General features: G+C 45.1%; 1 protein-coding gene across 1 annotated transcript in view; it reads right to left on the bottom strand.

Moving 5' to 3' along the window:
- The window catches only part of LOC309558473 (uncharacterized protein), a gene marked incomplete at both ends in the record, with an annotated part of 157,986 nt that extends 141,497 nt beyond the window's left edge, over window positions 1–16,489 (bottom strand). The window contains 2 exons of the mRNA XM_082261544.1: window positions 4,709–4,913; window positions 16,453–16,489. Of these exons, the coding sequence (XP_082117670.1) occupies window positions 4,709–4,913; window positions 16,453–16,489 (242 nt within the window). The remainder of the gene's footprint in view (window positions 1–4,708; window positions 4,914–16,452) is intronic.
- Window positions 16,490–18,681: the final 2,192 nt, after the last annotated feature.

Below are 18,681 nucleotides of genomic sequence, written 5' to 3' on the forward strand. Positions count from 1 at the left end.
TTTTTTTTACGAGTAATGGCGGCGATCTGCAGTTTTTTTTTGCGGGACTGCGACATTGCGGTGGACAGATCGGACCCTTGACTGACATTTTTGACACTTTTGGGGGTACCAGTGACATTACTACAGTAATCAGTGCTATACATTTGCACTGTTACTGTAAAAATTACACTGGCAGGGAAGGGGTTAACTTTATTGGGGAAGAAGGGGTTAAGTGTTTCCCTAGGGGCATGCTTCTAACTGTGATTGGTCATGGCTTCAGGTGTAAGAACAGAGATCAACGGTCCTACATAGTAGAACCGTATGATCTCCATTTTAACACAGGGGAGAATGACAGGCGGCTTGTTTACATTAGCTGCCTGCCTTTCTCCCTTCACGGCGGACGATCGCGAGTGACCGGCGGACATCGGGTCTGCCGGTCACACGCGCGGACTAGTTTGTGAATGAGCCGGGGCAGGAGTGCGCCTTCAGGGGCGCGCGCTCGCTCGCTATTGGCTCCCAGGCTAGTGACGTACCCCTACGTCACTTTGCCTGGCCGGGGCTGAGCGCCGCAGTAAATAGTCGTGCGGCGGTCGGCAACCGGTTAAAGCTAGGTAGAGATGAAAGATATAAAGTAACACAGCTCTGTATTAATTAATACATTGTTACATGCATTTTTTTTCTAATGCAAACGGTGTAAGCACCTGAATCTGATTTTGTTTCAGCCTTTTACAGGCCCTGTACAGCAGAACTCAGACAGGGGAACGGAGAAGCAGCACGAGGAGCCAGCCAATCAGTTCATGTGCTAACATGGATCATTTTAATAGGAGGAGAGAGCAGAATTACAAAGGGATGAGCCTATCACTGTGCTGCTTTTCCTTCACTGTCCAGTCTCAGGCTGGAGGTGGGTTCATGACAGATAGGGAGAAGACGACAGTTCAGTTTAGCCCGTTTGACCTCCTTTTCTGCTGGAGCCATGCATCCTATAAAGAAGCGTTTTTTTAATCTATCTTTCTATAAGTGGTGGCTGGTGCTCCATTTTTTTTTGGGGGGGGGGGCACCCCTCATGCTCACTCGCTCGCTTGCCCACTCACCCGTCAGCCCCGCTCACCAGCCCCGCTTTTACCCCATCCAGGTTGTGGGCGGCTTCCCAGGCTTCTCCTCCCGGCCAATCCGGTTGCTTCTCCTCATGGCCAATCCGGTCTTAGGACCCGCTTCCTGTCCTGATTGGCCCGGAAGAGAAGCAGGAAGACATTAGCAAATAGCAAATGTTCTTTGGCTAACTTCACAAGTAAGTGTGGGCCCAACCTATTTGAAACCAACTAGAGCCTCCGGCTCTAATCATGTGCTTAAAAAAACCCTCGTACATCTCTATGCGTCCGGCACCCTGCATAGAAATTAGGGGCCAACGCAGTGCCCCTTATGGACTGGCCACCGCTGCTATCTATCTATCTATTTATCTATCTATCTATCTATCTATCTATCTATCTATCTATCTATCTATCTATCTATCTATCTATCTATCTATCTATCTATCTATCTAATCACTGCTCTGTGTACGGCGGGGATTTTGGAGGGTTTTCCTAGATCGGGTGATTTGAAGGGGAGAAATAGTACTAGTACTAGATAGATTTTGGGGGGATGTGATCTTGGGGGGGGGTTGGAAAGGGGGGAAAGGATTTATGCTCAGAGGGGAAATTGAAGGGTGAGAGGATTTGTGCTGGGGAGTGATTTGGGGAGGGAGAGGATTTATACTGGAAGAGGGGGATTTTTTGTTTAGGTAGAATTTTGGTTTGCAAAGGGAATTTATGCTTAGGGGGTAAGTGTGAAAGATTACTGCTCAAATTTGTGTGCGTGTGTGTGGGGGAGGGAGGGGGGATTTCTGCTGACACATAATGCTTATACATTTTGGGGGATCGCCGTCTTTGCCCTTGGCACTAGATGACCTTGTACCGTCACTCTATCTATCTATCTATCTATCTATCTATCTATCTATCTATCTATCTATCTATCTATCTATCTATCTATCTAGTCTATTCTATCTAGTCTCTACTATCTAGTCTCTACTATCTAGTCTGTACTATCTAGTCTCTACTATCTAGTCTATTCTATCTAGTCTCTACTATCTAGTCTATTCTATCTAGTCCCTACTATCTAGTCTATTCTATCTAGTCTATTCTATTTAGTCTATTCTATTTAGTCTATTCTATCTATCTAGTCTATTCTATCTAGTCTCTACTATCTAGTCTCTACTATCTAGTCTCTACTATCTAGTCTGTACTATCTAGTCTCTACTATCTAGTCTATTCTATCTAGTCTCTACTATCTAGTCTATTCTATCTAGTCCCTACTATCTAGTCTATTCTATCTAGTCTATTCTATCTAGTCTCTACTATCTAGTCTATTCTATCTAGTCTCTACTATCTAGTCTCTACTATCTAGTCTATTCTATCTAGTCTCTACTATCTAGTCTCTACTATCTAGTCTATTCTATCTAGTCTCTACTATCTAGTCTATTCTATCTAGTCTATTCTATCTAGTCTCTACTATCTAGTCTATTCTATCTAGTCTCTACTATCTAGTCTCTACTATCTAGTCTATTCTATCTAGTCTCTACTATCTAGTCTATTCTATCTAGTCTATTCTATTTAGTCTATTCTATTTAGTCTATTCGATCTATGTAGTCTATTCTATCTAGTATCTACTATCTAGTCTATTCAATCTAGTCTATTCTATCTAGTCTATTCTATCTATCGTAAATAGACATTTCTTATTCCCTTGACAGTGGACACTTTATAATACATGAGCAATGTATCAGTCTATCATTTTGCAACCTCATTGGTGGTATTATGCGTCGGCTGTGACCGTACTGATTGACCTGTGCTCCCTCTGGTGGTTGGTCTAACTTGCTCCCGGAGTTGTGATGTGAGATTTGGGGAGAGTCTCTATTCCCTGCTGTCCCCTCCTTTTCACTATGTGGCCGGGGGGGGGGGGCACCTTCACATTGACGCCATTCACCGTGCCCGACGCTTGGCGGTCACCCAGTGATGTCATTGCGTCGGCCACGATCGTTCCACCTATTGCAAGCTTGGGGAAACTAGCTAGAGCCTTGGTTCCATTTTTTTCCCTGAGACAACACTCGCTCATAGGCGTTTGTTCATGTCTCTCATTAGCAGCTTCACATGGCGTTAGGTGTGGTGCTCACCACACCTCCTTGGGGGTACATAGGGGAGGTCTTTGCACCAGGAATTGCAGACTTACTCAGTCATCTAGGAGAATCATCCCACACCACTGGCTTATCATTTCTATGCCTTGGCTGACTTCCACTCACTCTGGTATATTTGTTTATTCCCTATGGATTTCACACCTCAATACCTATATACACTTCTCACTCTTTCTTGAATCTTTTTTGTCACACTCTTTATTGGTATTACTGTTTCTTTTTCCTCCACTTCCCTGGTCTCCATCTGTTCACCATACATCCTTAATCTTTTTATCTCTGGCTCCATACTCCTGCCTGTGCTCCACTATATGGCTATTATACAGATACCTCCTTTACTCCATTATATTATATGTAGTAGATGACCTTATTTCCTTATTTTTATATATTCTTATATACGCATATACACAGTGCTGTATCTTGGCCTAGGCCAACAAGGCCCAGGCCTAGGGCGGCACTTTGCAGGGGGGCAGCAAAAAAGATGCACCCTGCATGAAAAAAAAACAGCCTCCTCCCGGGTCCCGCATGAAAAGGGTCTCCGTCGGCTTGCGCTACACTTTTAATATAGTGCCAGTCTTATGGGTTTAATTGGGCCAGAGGGCAGAGTCCAGGAGGCAAATCAGTCTGGCAACCCCATTAAGCGGTCAGTGATGAGGCTGCACTGATAAGGCTGCACAGATGGGCACTGATAAGACTGAACGTATGGGAACTGATGAGGCTACGCTGATAGGCATTGATAGACTTGTGGTCTGTGGTTCACAGATGACAGGGCAGGTTGTAAACAGTAAAGGGCGTGGCCTTTACAGGAAGGGGTGGGTCATATGTAAATTAGGGGGTGCAAAAGTTTAGCACAAAACCTAAATACACCACTGCATATACACACATATTTGTTACAGCAAACCGCTATGGAGCACAAGGGATATCCTTCTACATTCAATATATCACACCCATCTCCCACATGTCCCCCCTTGGGGGCTGTTTGTTTGCTCCACTCCTTCACCTCCCGGATCAGGCTTTTTCGGCCACTACCTGGGGGTTGCACAGGTCTCTAATCCCGGCTCAGCCGATGTAAGTACTCATCTGCCTTTAGGTCCATTTTAAAATACATTTTATGACTACTGCATTGTATTTTGATACTATGTTGTATTATATTTATAGACCAAATATTCATCTGCTCTTGAAGAAGTGAGTCGAATCTTACGAAATGCATTGAGCCTCAATATGTTTACGTACCTACATGCAATTTATACTGTTATGGACCTATATGTATACTTTTTTTTTGTATTTTTGCTGTTTGATCCTGTCTACTGTGTATTGTATGACAAAATAAAATGCAGTATTTATGGCCTACGGTACCCACCTCATTTAAAGTCCCATGGGCGTTTTTCCTCTCTTTTAATGTATCAATCTACATGCCCATGACTGATTCTTGAAAACCTTTTTACAAATGCAGAATGATTGATGCCTGATGGAAGAATTGGTTTATATAGGTAATAAAGGTAATAAACTCACTTTTTGATGCAATGTGCTGCGGTCACAACCCACTCTGGAGAGATCAGGGAGCCCCCACATGTATATTGTCTATTATTCTCTTTATATATAACAGCAACCTGCCAGGGCCACTCCCCATCCTCCGCATTTGTGCCGCCAACTATCCGACTGGACACCAAGGGGGATCCGCACACTGAAAAATCTGCAGCACCCAGAGCATTGCCGGCTGATAGCAGAAAAAAAAAAAAAAAAAGATTTTACATTAACACAGCTTCCACAATAAATTATATACATAAATTATACACACGTAAAATTAAACCATATTTTTGGTACGTTATCCCACAAGGCATAAAAATCCTCAGTTTTTTTTTTTTTTTTTTTTTCTAAACCCAAAAAGAAATAGAACCCTGGGAGTGTAATGACCCAGTGCCCTGTGGTATCAGGGGAGGTGCTTCCAATCACATAGATACAAAAACAACCACCAAAGGAAAAAGGCACCTACAAGGGCTTACCGTGTCAAAACAATTTTATTCTGGACATCAGATGGCCAGAGGACGCAAACCCGGAAGTATGTCCGCCGTGTCACCTGTGAGCGGGCGGCGCTGCCGGGGCTTCGTTCTAAGGTAAGTATTTCATAATGAGCTAGTATGCTCATTCTGAAAAAAAAAAAAAAATTCTGGAAAAAAAAAACAATATTTTTCACTTTCTACTTTATAAAATTCCCCCCAAAAAATTAAAAATCTAAATTTTTCATCCTTTCAGGCCAATTTGTATTCTGCTACATATTTTTGGTTAAAAAAAAAAAAAAATCACAATAAGCGTATTTTGATTGGTTTGCGCAAAAGTTATCGTGTGTACAAACTAGGGGAAAGATTTATGTCATTTTTATTTTTTTATTTATTTATTTTTTACTAATAATGGCGGCGATCTGCGATTTTGAGTGGGACTGCGACATTGCGGGGGACAGATTGGACACCTAACTGTCATTTTTGACACTTTGGGGGGACCAGTGACATTACTGCAGTAATCAGTGCTAAAAATATGCACTGTTACTGTACTAATGACACTGACAGGGAAGGGGTTAACCCAGGGACAGACTTGTATAAAGTACTCGAAATTTCTACTTGAGTAAAAGTACAAGTGCTCGATCAAAAAGTGACTTGAGTAGAAGTGGAAGTGCTCGCAGAAAAAGTTACTTAAGTAGAAGTACTAAAGTATTCAACATTTTTTTTACTTAAGTATTGCAAGTAGTTTTTTCAAAAAATTTGCTACTTAAGTACTAAAAGTAAAAAGTACCAGTAGTTTTGAAAAAAAATTTCTACTCAAGTACTGAAAGTAGAAGTACAAGTACTGTGTTATGTAGTTATTAAAGAAAGAAGTCAAAAGTTTGAACATCATATTGTTTTTAGTATTTCAAATGATTAACCTGTGTTTGTTAGTAGTTTCTTGATGCACTTTAAGCGCTGTAGCACAATTTATTTGTTTGTTTCATATTTTCTTTTTATTGGAAAGATTTGGTATAGCAGCTTTTATTATACACAGCCTTTATTTTCGTATGCGCTGATTTACAAATGACATTATACACATTTTTTTGAGCTTTATGCAACCTGCCATCTACTGTTCTGGCAGTGGTAATTTTTTTAAAAGTAACGAGTAACTATGCAGCACACAAAAAAAATACTTGAGTAGAAGTATTGAAATCATTGAAAAAATGTAGTGAAGTAAAAGTAGAAGTAGGAGAAAAAAATTCTACTCTAGGAAAGTACAGATACCGCATTTCGGTACTTAAGTACAGTACTTAAGTAGTTCTAATTCGTTACTATACATCTCTGCTCAGGGATGATCAAAGGGTTAAATGTGAGCCTAGGGGGAGATTTCTAACTGTATGGGGGAGAGGCTTGTAAAATGACCATAGAGACATGTGATCCTATACAAAAGGATCACAGGCACTCTGTGATCATTTCAGAGAGAAGAACGGTCAGCTCCCCTCTCTCAGCGGGGAGTGATCATAGGTGCCCGGAGGTCATCGCAGCCGCCGGTCCTATGGATCGGCATCCCCACTCGCCCCCCAGCACCATGCGCGCGACTGACATAGGGCTACATAGTTTTGTACAGCCGAGCCAGTCTGCGGTCAGCAAGTTGGTAAAAGATCAGCCTCTGCAATCATAGAGAGCATTTCCCTTACCTTATACAGGTATAGAGCTCTCATAAAATTAGAATATCATCAAAAAGTTAATTTAGTTCAGTAATTCAATTCAAAAAGTGAATCAGCACATACTGTGGAAAAACCTACTGTCATCTGCTGGTGTTGGTCCACTGTGTTTTATCAAGTCCAAAGTCAGGGCAGCCCTCTACCAGGAATATCTAGAGCACTTTAAGCTTCCCTCTGCTGACCAGCTTTATGGAGCTGCTTATTCAATTTTCCAGCAGGACTTGGCACCGCCCACACTGCCAAAAGTACCAATACCTGGTCACATGATCATGGTATCACTGTGCTTGATTGGCCAGCAAACTCGTTTGAACTAAACCCCATAGAGAATCTGTGAGGTATTGTAAGGAGGAAGGTGAGAGACACCAGACCCAACAATTCAGATGAGCTGAAGGCTGCTATCAAAGCAACCTGGGCTTCCACAACACCTCAGCAGTGCCACAGGCTGAACGCCTTCATGCCACGCCACATTGATGCAGTAATTCATGCAAAAGTAGCCATGACCAAGTATTTAGTGCATACTATTCTGTGCACAGTGCTGTATTTTGGCCTAGGCTGACAATTTGTAGGGGGAGGGGGGGCAAAAAAGCCACCCCCACCTTCACCTGAAACTCTATTTGCCACTAGTTGCTAGTGCTGCCTGGCGTCTAGCAACCAGTGACGTCACAGCCGTGACTCCCTAGCCCTGAACATAAATCAAAGCGGAGGAGGATTTACCTTCCTCTTCCTCCGCGCCTAATGCTCAAAGAGTCCCACCGGTACGTGACAGCGGGGTGCAGGGCAGCGGAGCAAAATCCAACAATCCGGTGCTGACAACAGCCACTGCTGCTGAGCAGTGAGTGGGCAGCTGGACAGCCCCGGAGGCTGGCTAGAACCAAGAGCCAGGGAGGGAGAAGACCTCCACTGAAACGGCATCATCCTGTCCTGAGCAGCAGCAGGTGCAGCATCCCTGGCGCCCCAGAGACTGCATTCCTTCTCCAACCTCCTCTCTCTCTCTCTCTCCCTCCCTCTCTCTCTTTCTCCCCCTCTCTCTTTCTCCCCCACCCTCTCTCTCTCCCCCTCCACGCCTCTCTCTCTCTCCTCCCTCTCTCTCCCCCCCCTCTCTCTCCCCTTCTCTCTCTCCACCTCCTTCTCATTCTCTCTCTCTCTCTCATCCTCTCTCTCTCTCCCAACCCCCCTCTATCTCACTCTCCCCCACCCACCACTCTCTCTCTCCCACCCCCGCTCTCTCTCCCCAACCACCCTCTCTCATCCCCCCTCTCTCTCCCTACCACCCCCCTCTCTCCCTCACCCACCCCCTCTCTCTCACCCTCCCCACCCACCAATCTCTCCTCTCCCTCACCCCCCTCTCTCTCTCCCATCCCCCCTCTCACCCACCCCCCTCTCTCTCACCCCCTCTCATTCTCATCCACCCACCCTCTCTCTCTCCCTCCCTCATCCACCCCCTCTCTCTCAACCCCCCCCTCCAAAGATCTTAGGGTTCACGCTGGAACTTGTAGTCCTTCAATTTTGGAGAAAGTCACGTCCATTAAACAGGAAGGGGTGGGGCAAATTTACATAGGAAGGGGAGGGGGGCGCCCAATGTTAGTCTTGCCTAGGGTAGCACAAAACCAAAATACGCCACTGACTGTACATGGACATACTTTTCAGTAAGCTAACATTTCTGTATAAAAAATCCCTTTTTATTTTATTGGTCTTATATAATATTCTAATTTTCTGAGATACTGAATTTTGGGGTGTCACTAGCTGTAAGCCATAATCATGAAAATTAAAAGAAAGAAATGCTTGAAATCCATCACTCTGTGTGTGACGCATCTATATAATATATGAGTTTTACTTTTTGAATTGAATTACTGAAATAAATTAACTTTTTGATGATATTCAAATTTTTTTGAGCTGCACCTGTATATAAAATAATTCTAAAAATTGACCTCCAAGCTATAATGCAAGAGTCACATGTAAGATGACTTTCACATAATGGTGTCCTGGGTCTAAGCCAAATACAAAGACATCTCTCCCTTGGGCACCTTTGCTGAAAACGTCATCTGTTTGTTTTTTTTAACATACTTTTATGACTACGCGATCACCTGAACCTACCCAATGTAAGAGACACAAACTTTGTTTCATATTAGCGTTGAGAATGACCAGAAATCCGGGAATGGTCTGTATGTTAGGGTGGCCCAATTGTCCAGGTAAAAATTGTCAGTGATTTTGTCAAGAATTATGGTGGATTTACTGAAGGCAAATGGCTTGACTAAATCCACCCCATTCTTGACAAATGCAAGGACACCTTTTTATCTGGACAGCCCCCCGAAGTTGGGCCATGGACCCAGGACCCATTATGTGAAAGTCATTGTACATGTGACTCTTGCATTATAGCTTGGTGGTACATTTTTAGTATTGTTTTATATATAGCCTTGTAAGGTTTCCATCTAGGTTCTGTCTGTATCAGTGGCGGCATGTTCTTTGGGGATGCAGGGGTGCCGCCCCCCTATCCATGCATCCAGCCCCCTAATTTACACGCATGGATTCCAATAGAGGCTCTAATAGGCTTCAAAAAAGGGTGGGCCCAGGGCGCAGTGCAATGTGTCCTGAGCCCACCCAGATGTATGACAATAGCGAATGAATATCCGCTATCATCACACTGATTTTCCTCCCAGCCAATCAGGAAAGGGGTCATGAGACCCCTTTCCTGATTGGCTGGAAAGAGAAGCGATTTTACTGGCCTTTGGCCAGGAAGAGGGAGGAGTCATACCACCGGAGGAGACTCACAGCCGCGTGGGGAAGGAGCAGGTAAGGATTCCCGCTGTCCAGTTGGGCAGCCAGCCGTCTGTCCCGGGAGGGGGGAGGAGAGAGGGGGTGGTAGATTTGATTGCCAGCTGTTCAGTCGTCCCGCCGGGGGGGGGTTTTCATTTCAAATTTTCATTCACCAGCCGCCACTGGTCTGTATATTAAGAAATACAGTACATCACAAAATCCTCATGAACCAATGCTGACATTATAGGATTGTCACAGTAAGGCCCCTTTCACCTGGGCTGCCCGATCAGGTCTGCTTGTCAGGACTGTCAGCCTGTTGGACCCTCCAGTCTCTTCTATGGAGCGGTGGATGTCAGCGTACACATGTCCACTGACACCCGCCGCCATCCGATCCGATCCTGTCTGCCAAAAACAGACGGATGGTGGTCCTATTCCCCATTCGTCCGGTGGTTTACAAACAACAAGGTGGTCCATTTTGCCCCATAGAGGAGAGCAGGTCTGTGTCCACTCTGCATAGCAGAGTGGACATGGACCTATCAGCTGCCTGCTCAGCGGGGATCAGGGAGAGATCCCCCACTGAGCAAGCGGATTCTGCTTAGTGGAGGCTCCCGTGTGAATAATTCTTGCAACAGGTACACCACAGAGAAGAGTAACAGAAATGAGCAATAGTAAAGTAAAATAAGAACTAGAGGAGGTAAAGCCGGAGGAGAAAAGAGGAGGGAAGTGTAGGACAGGAGCAAGGAGGAAAAGGGTTAAACTAAAGGAAGTTTCTCCCTCTCAGTTGATGCCAGTGACCAGGTTAAAGAAGCTGGACACTTGCCAAAAGGAATGAGTCATGGCAAGAGGGGTCTGGTCTCGTCTCTATAAAAGAAATAGGACGTCCAAGTCTTCCAGTATTTGTCCTCCCTTTCCTTCAAAATCATAGTAAAGCCCCATACACACGCACAGATTGTTGGCCAACTGATCGGCCAACTTTTGTCCAGTGTGGTTTGTTGGTTGAAATGTGCTCTAGACTTGCACTGGACTTTTGTTGGCCAACAAAAACCAACTTCAGAAGTGATGTCATGTGATGGTTGACTTTCCCTGTGTTTTTTCTTCTCTGAGCATGCCCAGTCTTGCTCATCTGATTTTTGTCTGCCGAAATCTGTACTGACTGAGGAACAATCGGCCGTTTTTTGTTGGCCAACCAAAGTTTTATAGCATGCACACCAGATTTTTTTCGGCCGAAAATTCGCAGTTGGTTGTCAGAAGCATCATACTAACAAGCCTACAATCGGCAGATCGGACGTTGGCCAACAATTTACGGCCAACAATCTGTGCGTGTGTACTGGGCTTTAGGCATAAGGCTGGCCATACATGGGTCGAATTTCAAAATCATTTTCTTTCATAAATCTTATGTAAGAATTGTTGTTCGAATTTCGCACCATTAGTGGGCCACAGCAACGGACAATTTTCCTGCAGTCATCGAATTTGAGTGATCAAGCATGTTAGAAATTTTTTGAAAAATAAACGATTTTCTAACCAATGATGGGAGAATCATGCAAGAAAAATAATCAAAAAAGAAATGCGCAAGAGTGCAAGAAAATAAAATTCCCAGAAAGAAAGGAAGATTCCCAGCCACTACATTTTTTTTCTGCAGCAATATGAGGTGAAATTGAAGGCTTGGTTGGTCGAATTTCAAAATCAATGGTGGCGCCATCAAACCAAAAAACGCGCAACATTTCTGATTTTCGAAAGAAAATTCTTTCAATATTTGACCCATGTATGGCCAGCCTAACTGTTGCTCAGGCAATGAATGAGGCAATGAGCAATGCCTAAATATAAAGGGAGATGGCCTTGTTGGACTCAGTGTGTAGCTTATTGGAACAACGGTGGGTGGATAACCAGTCTTGAACACAAGTCTTGTGAGATAACAGGTAAAAGTGGAACCTTGCAAGCTAAAGCAGAGCTCCAGGCTCCTTCAGAAAAAAAAAATACAAATACTGTAGGGGCTGACTTTTAATATTAGGTCACTTACTTGTCCACTAATCCAATTGGCTCCCAGGTGCTCCTTCCGCCATCTTGGCTTAGGGAAGGCAAGGCTCTGCTTTAAAGCTATGGAACTACATGTACAAACATGCCTGTTGGTTTTTGGGAATAGAGGAGACAGCAGCAAATGTACTTATCTGTGACACGTACCCCACATTCTGAGACAGGATTCAAATATGGAATCTCTTCTCAGAAAAGTACTTCCAAGAAATCCTAAAAAAATGAATAGTGCCTTATGCTAAGTCAAGTTTATAAAGCTTTCCTCCTATTTTAATTGAACATCCCCCCATGCAGGCTTTAAAGGGGTGTAATTAAAGATGGATACACACTATCCAACTTTTGTGGTTAGATTTCCTTCAGATTTACCTTTTCTATGTAGTGCAAGGGCCGGCCTGATTGCATACAAATTGAAAGTGTTTAGGTCTGACCTCATATTATATGGTTTTGGTAAGTCTAAAGCCTAGTACACATGCAACGATTATCGTCCGACCGATCGGCCGACTTTTGTCCAGTGTTGTTGTGTTGGTTGAAATGTGCTCTAGACTGCACACAAATTTTGTCGGCCAACAAAAATCGACTTCAGAAGTGATGTCATGTGCTGGTTTCCTTACCGTGTGTTTTTTCTTCTCTGAGCATGCCCAGTCTTGCTCATCAGATTTTTGTCTGCCGAAATCTGTACTGACTGAGGAACAATCGGCCGTTCTGTTGACGGCCAACAAAAATGTTTATAGCCTGCACACCAGATTTCGTTTGGCCGAAAAGTCGGAGTCGGTTGTCGGAAGCATCATACTAACAAGCCGACAATCGGCCGTTCGGACGTTGGCCGAACATTCCCGGCCAACAATCGTTGCGTGTGTACGAGGCTTAAAGGAAAAAGTCTTCAGAAAATCTTATAGTGTGTATGGCCCATTAGAGATCAGTGAAATTTACTTGCTTCTCTGAAATTTTCACTCTAGCGAAACACATTGGAATCAATTTAACCACTTCCCGCAAATCGACATACCTGTCCATCGGCTCGGAGAAGTGGTTGTAGCGGCATGATCTGCAGCTGCAGGCAACCCCCCGGTGCCGTTCTTTAGAGCCGGCGTTTGGCTTTCAGAAGATAACAGTCAATGCGGCTCTGAAGCCGTTTGGCCATTATCCCAGCGAGTATCCCTCCTGCTGCCTTCCGCAGCTCTGCCCGGGTCTCCCGTCCCACCAGGAGACCTGAGCAACCAGCCATCACGTCCGCCGGATTCGGGTATGATCGGGTCTCCCATGTAGTAACCCAGAAGCCGCGTCATGATGCCACTTCTGGATTACTCAGCGGCTAATGGCGCCGAATTTAAAAAACTGTTAATATTCAAAAATGCCGGTTTCGGCATTTTGAATACTTTGAAGTGAAGTGGAGGGGTCTGGGGTCTTTTAGACCCCCGATCCTTCCATAAAGAGTACCTGTCACTGTTTATTACTGTCACAAGGGATGCTTACATTGCTTGTGACAGCAATAAAAGTGATCAGATTTTTATTTTTTTTAAAACAGTGCTAAAACTAAAAAATAAAAAAAATAAATAGGAATGAAAAAATGAAAGTGCCCCCGTCATCATGGGCTCGTGCACAAAAGAAAACCCATACGTAAGCCTGCAAATGAAAATGGTGTTCAAACCACACATTGTGAGGTATTGCCACAATCGCCAGAGTGAGAGACTAATGGGCCATACACACTATAAGACTTTCTGAAGACTTTTTCCTTTAGACTTACCAAAACCATATAATATGAGGTCAAACCTAAACACTTTCAATTTGTATGCAATCTGGCAGGCCCTGGCACTACATAGAAAAGGTAAATCTGAAGGAAATCTAACCACAAAAGTTGGATAGTGTGTATGCAGCTTTAATTCTAAAAAAAAGACCTATGCTGTAACTCTAAACTGGTAACAGTTAAAAATTTTAAAGCGTCGCCTATGGAGATTTTTAAGTACCGTAGTTTGTCGTCATTCCACGAGTGTGCGCAATTTTAAACCATAACATGTTGGGTATCTATTTACTCAGCATGACATCATCTTTCACAATATACAAAAAAATTTGGCTAACTTTACTGCTTAGTTTTTTTTAAATGCAGTAAAATGTGATTTTTTTTTTTTTTTTTGTTTGAAAGACCACTGCGCAAATACCACATGACAAAAAAAATATTGCAACAACCGCCATTTTATTCTCCTGAGTCTTTGCTAAAGAAATATATAATGTTTGGGGATTCTAAGTAATTTTGTAGCTAAAAATATTGATTTTAACTTGTAAACAACAAGTGCCAGAAATAGGCCTGGTCCTTAAAGCGGAGTTCCACCCGAAATTTATACTTACCTCCATCTTCTCGCTCCCGGTCACCTGAAAAACAAATGGATAATCGCAATTTTTTTTTTTTTTTTCACTTACCTTTTAGAGAAAATATACTCACCTTACTTCCTTCTTCCTCCCCTCGGCGGCCACGGCGATTCGTCACTTCCTGGATTTTGCAATGATTCCTGGGAGCTGAACGTCATCGCTCCCAGGAATCATTGCGCCTGCACCGGCCCCGACGTCAGTTCCGGGGCGCGCGCGTCATTCCCTTCTAAACAGCTTCTGGGCATGCCCAGAAGCTGTGGAGGGATGACGCGCGCGACCCGGAAGTGACGTCGGGGCCGGTGCAGTGCATCGTGGGACCGAAGAAGGAGGAAGAGGACCGAAGAGGACGCGGAAGAGGATCGTGCTGGCTTCAAGCTGCCCACACCTGAGATGGCAGCGCTGGAGAAGACAATTTCAAGGTAAGTATTTATCCTGAAAGGTAAGTGCAACCCGGGACAGATCAGAGGCTAGCCATTGTGGAATGTGCTAGCCCTGACTGTCCCGGGGGTATTTTTGTAAAAAAATGTATAACCAGGGTGGAACTCCGCTTTAAGTGGTTAAAATGGTAGTATAGTCCGCTCTTTAACTTTTACCCACAGGTAAGCCTATAATAAGGCCGATAATAAGGCTTACCTGTAGGTAAAATTAATATTTCCTAAACCTGCAAGGTTTAGGAGATATTCGGCCTGCATGCAGCCGCTGACACCAGCTGCGCATGCGCTCTGAAGGTCCGGCGGACTTTCAGAGCTCCTTGCCGGAAAGTGAACTCCCTCACCAATGCGCAGGAGTCAGTGCTGTATTTTGGCCTAGGCCAACAAGGCCCAGGCCTAGGGCGGCATTTTGCAGGGGGGCAGCAAAAAAGCCACCTCCCTCCACCGGAGACTCTTTTGGCCACTGGTTGCTAGAGTCGCCTCTCTCACCTCTCTCTCTCTCTCCCCCCCTCTCTCTCTCTCACCCCTCCTTTCTCTCTCACCTCACTCTCTCTCTCACACACCCCCTCTCTCTTTCTCTCTCACCCTCGTCTCTCTCAACCCCTCCTCTCTCACCCCCCACCACTCTCACCCCCCTCTCTCTCATCCCCTTTCTCTCTCTCCCTCCCCCCCTCACCCACCCCCCTCTCTCTCTCTCTCCCCCTCACCCACCCCCTCTCTCTCTCTCCCTCCCTCACCCACCCCCTCTCTCTCATCCCCTTTCTCTCTCTCCCGCAACTCTCTCCCACCCCCCTCTCTCTCACCCTCACCCACCCCCTCTCTCTCTCCCCCCCTCTCTCTCTCCCCCCCTCACCCACCCCCTCTCTCTCTCTCATCCCCCCTCTCTCTTCCATCCCCCCTCTCTCTCTCTCAACTCCCCCCTCACCCAACCCCCTCTCTCTCTCTCCCTCCCTCACCCACCCCCCTCTCTCTCTCCCACCCCCTCTTACCCCCCCCCCCCTCATGAGATCTCAGGGGTTCATGCTGGGACTTGAAGTCCTTCAATTTTGGAGGGAGTCACATCCGTTAAAAAGGAAGGAGTGGGGCACATTTACATCGGAGTCAAAAGGGGGGCGCCCAATTTTAGTCTTGCCTAGGGCAGCACAAAACCAAAATACACCACTGGCAGGAGTGACATCATCGCGGCTCCGCCGAATCCTGAAGACGCCGAGGGAAGATGTCAGCTGCCTCAGCGGTGTCCAGGCGATCGTGTCGGGGCTTCGATCTAAGGTAAGTATTTCATAATAAGCTAGTATGCGATGCACACTAGCTCATTATGCCTTTGTCCTGCAGGGTTTTTTTTTTTTTTTGAGGATACAAACGCTTTAAAATGGGAAGTTTAACTATCCTGCACATGTGCTTATGCCAAAAAACAAATACAAAACGACAATGCTTAAACCACTACAAAAAAGGGGCACAGTCTAAATAAATGTAAAGAGTATCGTCTTACTTTCTAGCAAGTATTGTCTAAGCGACTCAAGACACGAAATTGAGAGTTCCCACTGTGGTAAAATATCATGTGCGAAACTGGTAATCCTACAGTAATTCAATTTAGCTAAATCACTTTGTTCATCTCAAGTTACAATGATCTCTTGGGTCTTTTAAAACTTCTAAATAAAGAATAGAAAGGAGTAGAAAGTCTTATCTTCCACCAACTTTCGCCTAAGCAGCTTAGTGGGACAAATTCCATCTTGGGCAAAACTTCACCAAGAGCCGAGCAAGTAATTTTGCAAAACAATAATTTTATCTGAAATGACTCCACTTCTCCTTATATATGACAACCTCAGGAATCTTCTGGTCAGCAAAAAAGTTTAAACAGAGCTTTCCCAGATATTAAAATGGGCAGCTGTCTGAGGCCTCAATTTTCTTTGTGTAACGTTTTGTTTGGCAGCCCTCTGTCAGACCTTGGATAAGTGCAGACTTTTTGGTGAGCTACTTACCTGTGGCTGTTAGGATGAGTACGGTCAATAGTCCCATCCCGGCAGAGAGGACAATATTAAGCAGATCTCTCTCTCTCTCTCTTTCTCTCATTGATCTGTGAAGAGCACAATTTTGTGGCCATGAATTTAAACCTTTTTAGCTTCCGCATTCTTCATAATAATATAGTTTGGGTAGAAGAGCTCTGGTTTTCTTTAAGATAAAAAACGATTTAACGTCATTGTAGAATACATTTTTGGCTTGTGCACATCAGTGGTATTGGCCCTCAGCTATGCCTCCAGCCCTGGATTAGCAATAACTTTCCAGTAAGTCAAGTTTTGGTCTGGCATTCCACCTGCAATCTATTTTTGTGCTCGATGACACAATGCTCAAATGCTTACACACCTCACTGGGGAAGGTGGGTGGGTCGTGGATGTTATAGGTGGTTGTTGACAAATGATTTCCAGATTATAAAATTAATTTTTGAAAAAGTCTGTATTCAGCCAATATAATGTAAACAGGCAACTAGGGATTCTGGTAGATGACTTTGACCGAATATGGTGATGATGTCATAAAGGATCCCTGGCCTAGTGCCAGGATCTGTCATTTAGTGAGGGGAGTTGGGAGTCTGCATTCTCTACTGTAGGTGGTGCTTGACCTCAGCTGCATTACAGAGGGAAAGGAACTCAAGAGGATTTAGTTCCTATATGGTTTCCTGGCTCACAGGGCGCACCTAACCAATCGAATGAGTGTGACTCAGGCAGCTGTCTTGGGTCAGGAAGGGCCTATTTAAGACCCTGGCTCCCAGGCTTGGCATGCATTTTGCATATGGTTAGAGTAGGGACAGAGAAAGGTTCTGGATAAGTAGGGAATTGCAGGGACACACCATCCCATCCGGAAGCTTCTAACCTTGGAAATGGACTGGCCAGGCAACATTTGACCCCTTAAGACAGATGTAGTTGGCACACCTGAGGCCTTCTTCTTCTGACACATCGCTGTTACATGCTGTGAGTGTTTTGGGTTGGGTTGCCCTACTGCAGAGACTGTTCTGTATTACCGAACTTCAGTTACAATATATTCCTGTTTCTCTGCACTGGGACTGTGTGATTTCTGCCGCGGCATCATGTTGTGCCCACTCACAGAGTGAAATGGGTTTACGAGAGTTTACATCATTGGATGCTGTTAGGAAAACAAAGTAAAAAAATATTAGTTATGGACTCACCAGTGGCGCCTGGTGCTGGAGGATTTTGGGGGGACATGGGCCCCTCCAGGCCACCCTACGAGCGGAGCCCTCCAGTGGTTATGGCTCCCCTGGTGCCTGGCGCCGCAGCTTCTGTGTTGACCCGGTCTTCTTTCTGGGTTCTTTCTGGGTTCTGGGTCTTCGGCTTTCTGTCCTGAGTGGCGGGGGCGAGAAGCCGGAAGCTGATGGCGAGTGTTAATTTGCTGATATCGCAGGGTGGGAGGGTACAGGGCGTGCCCCGAGGACAACCAGTGCCCCGCACAGTGCACAGCCACGCACATGGATGGATGGATGGACAGAGCCAAATCATTAAACCAATCCACTTTATTGTATACAAAAAACAAAACATTTAAAAAAAAAAAAAATAATACCACCTCAATGTGTTCAGAAGAACATCTGTAGATGCCCTAAAGGGTGCTTAATCATTTGCTAACCTTCTTGCAAGGTTCTGCCTTCCTACTGGGGAGCAAAAAAACAAGACACACTCCTCTTTGCTATCTCATATCCACCTGGGAAAGGACTCAGCAAACAGACAAGGATTAGCTGGGAGTTTGATGTGCTGAATGTGCAGGAGAGTGCCAAGGATATGATAGCAGGCAGTATGTACAGGGGACAAGTGCAGAGAATATGATGTGAGAATATGATGGTGAGCAGTATATACAGGAGAGGTGTGCAAGATCGATCAACTTGGGTACATTCAGCCTGCCCATACATACATTTAATCTTCTATGGCCAGCCTAAGAAGAGGTATCTTCTAAATCTATAGATACATCTTAACCACTTGCCTACCGCCGCAAGTAGATATACTGCGGCAGTCAGCCCCTCACAGGCAGAGTGACGTAGGGGTACGTCACTAGCCTGTGAGGCTCTGGGGAGCGAGCGCGCGCCGCTGGCGGCGCGCTCCCGCGTGGTCACGGACCCCCCCCCCCGCGCGTGTGACCGGCGGACCCGATGTCCGCCGGTCACTCAGCGATCGCCGGGGGAGAGGGAGAAAGTCAGGCGGCTAATGTAA

This window comes from Pelophylax lessonae, assembly GCF_965119305.1.
Source record: "Pelophylax lessonae genome assembly, chromosome: 6".
NCBI classification, from domain to species: Eukaryota; Metazoa; Chordata; class Amphibia; order Anura; family Ranidae; genus Pelophylax; species Pelophylax lessonae.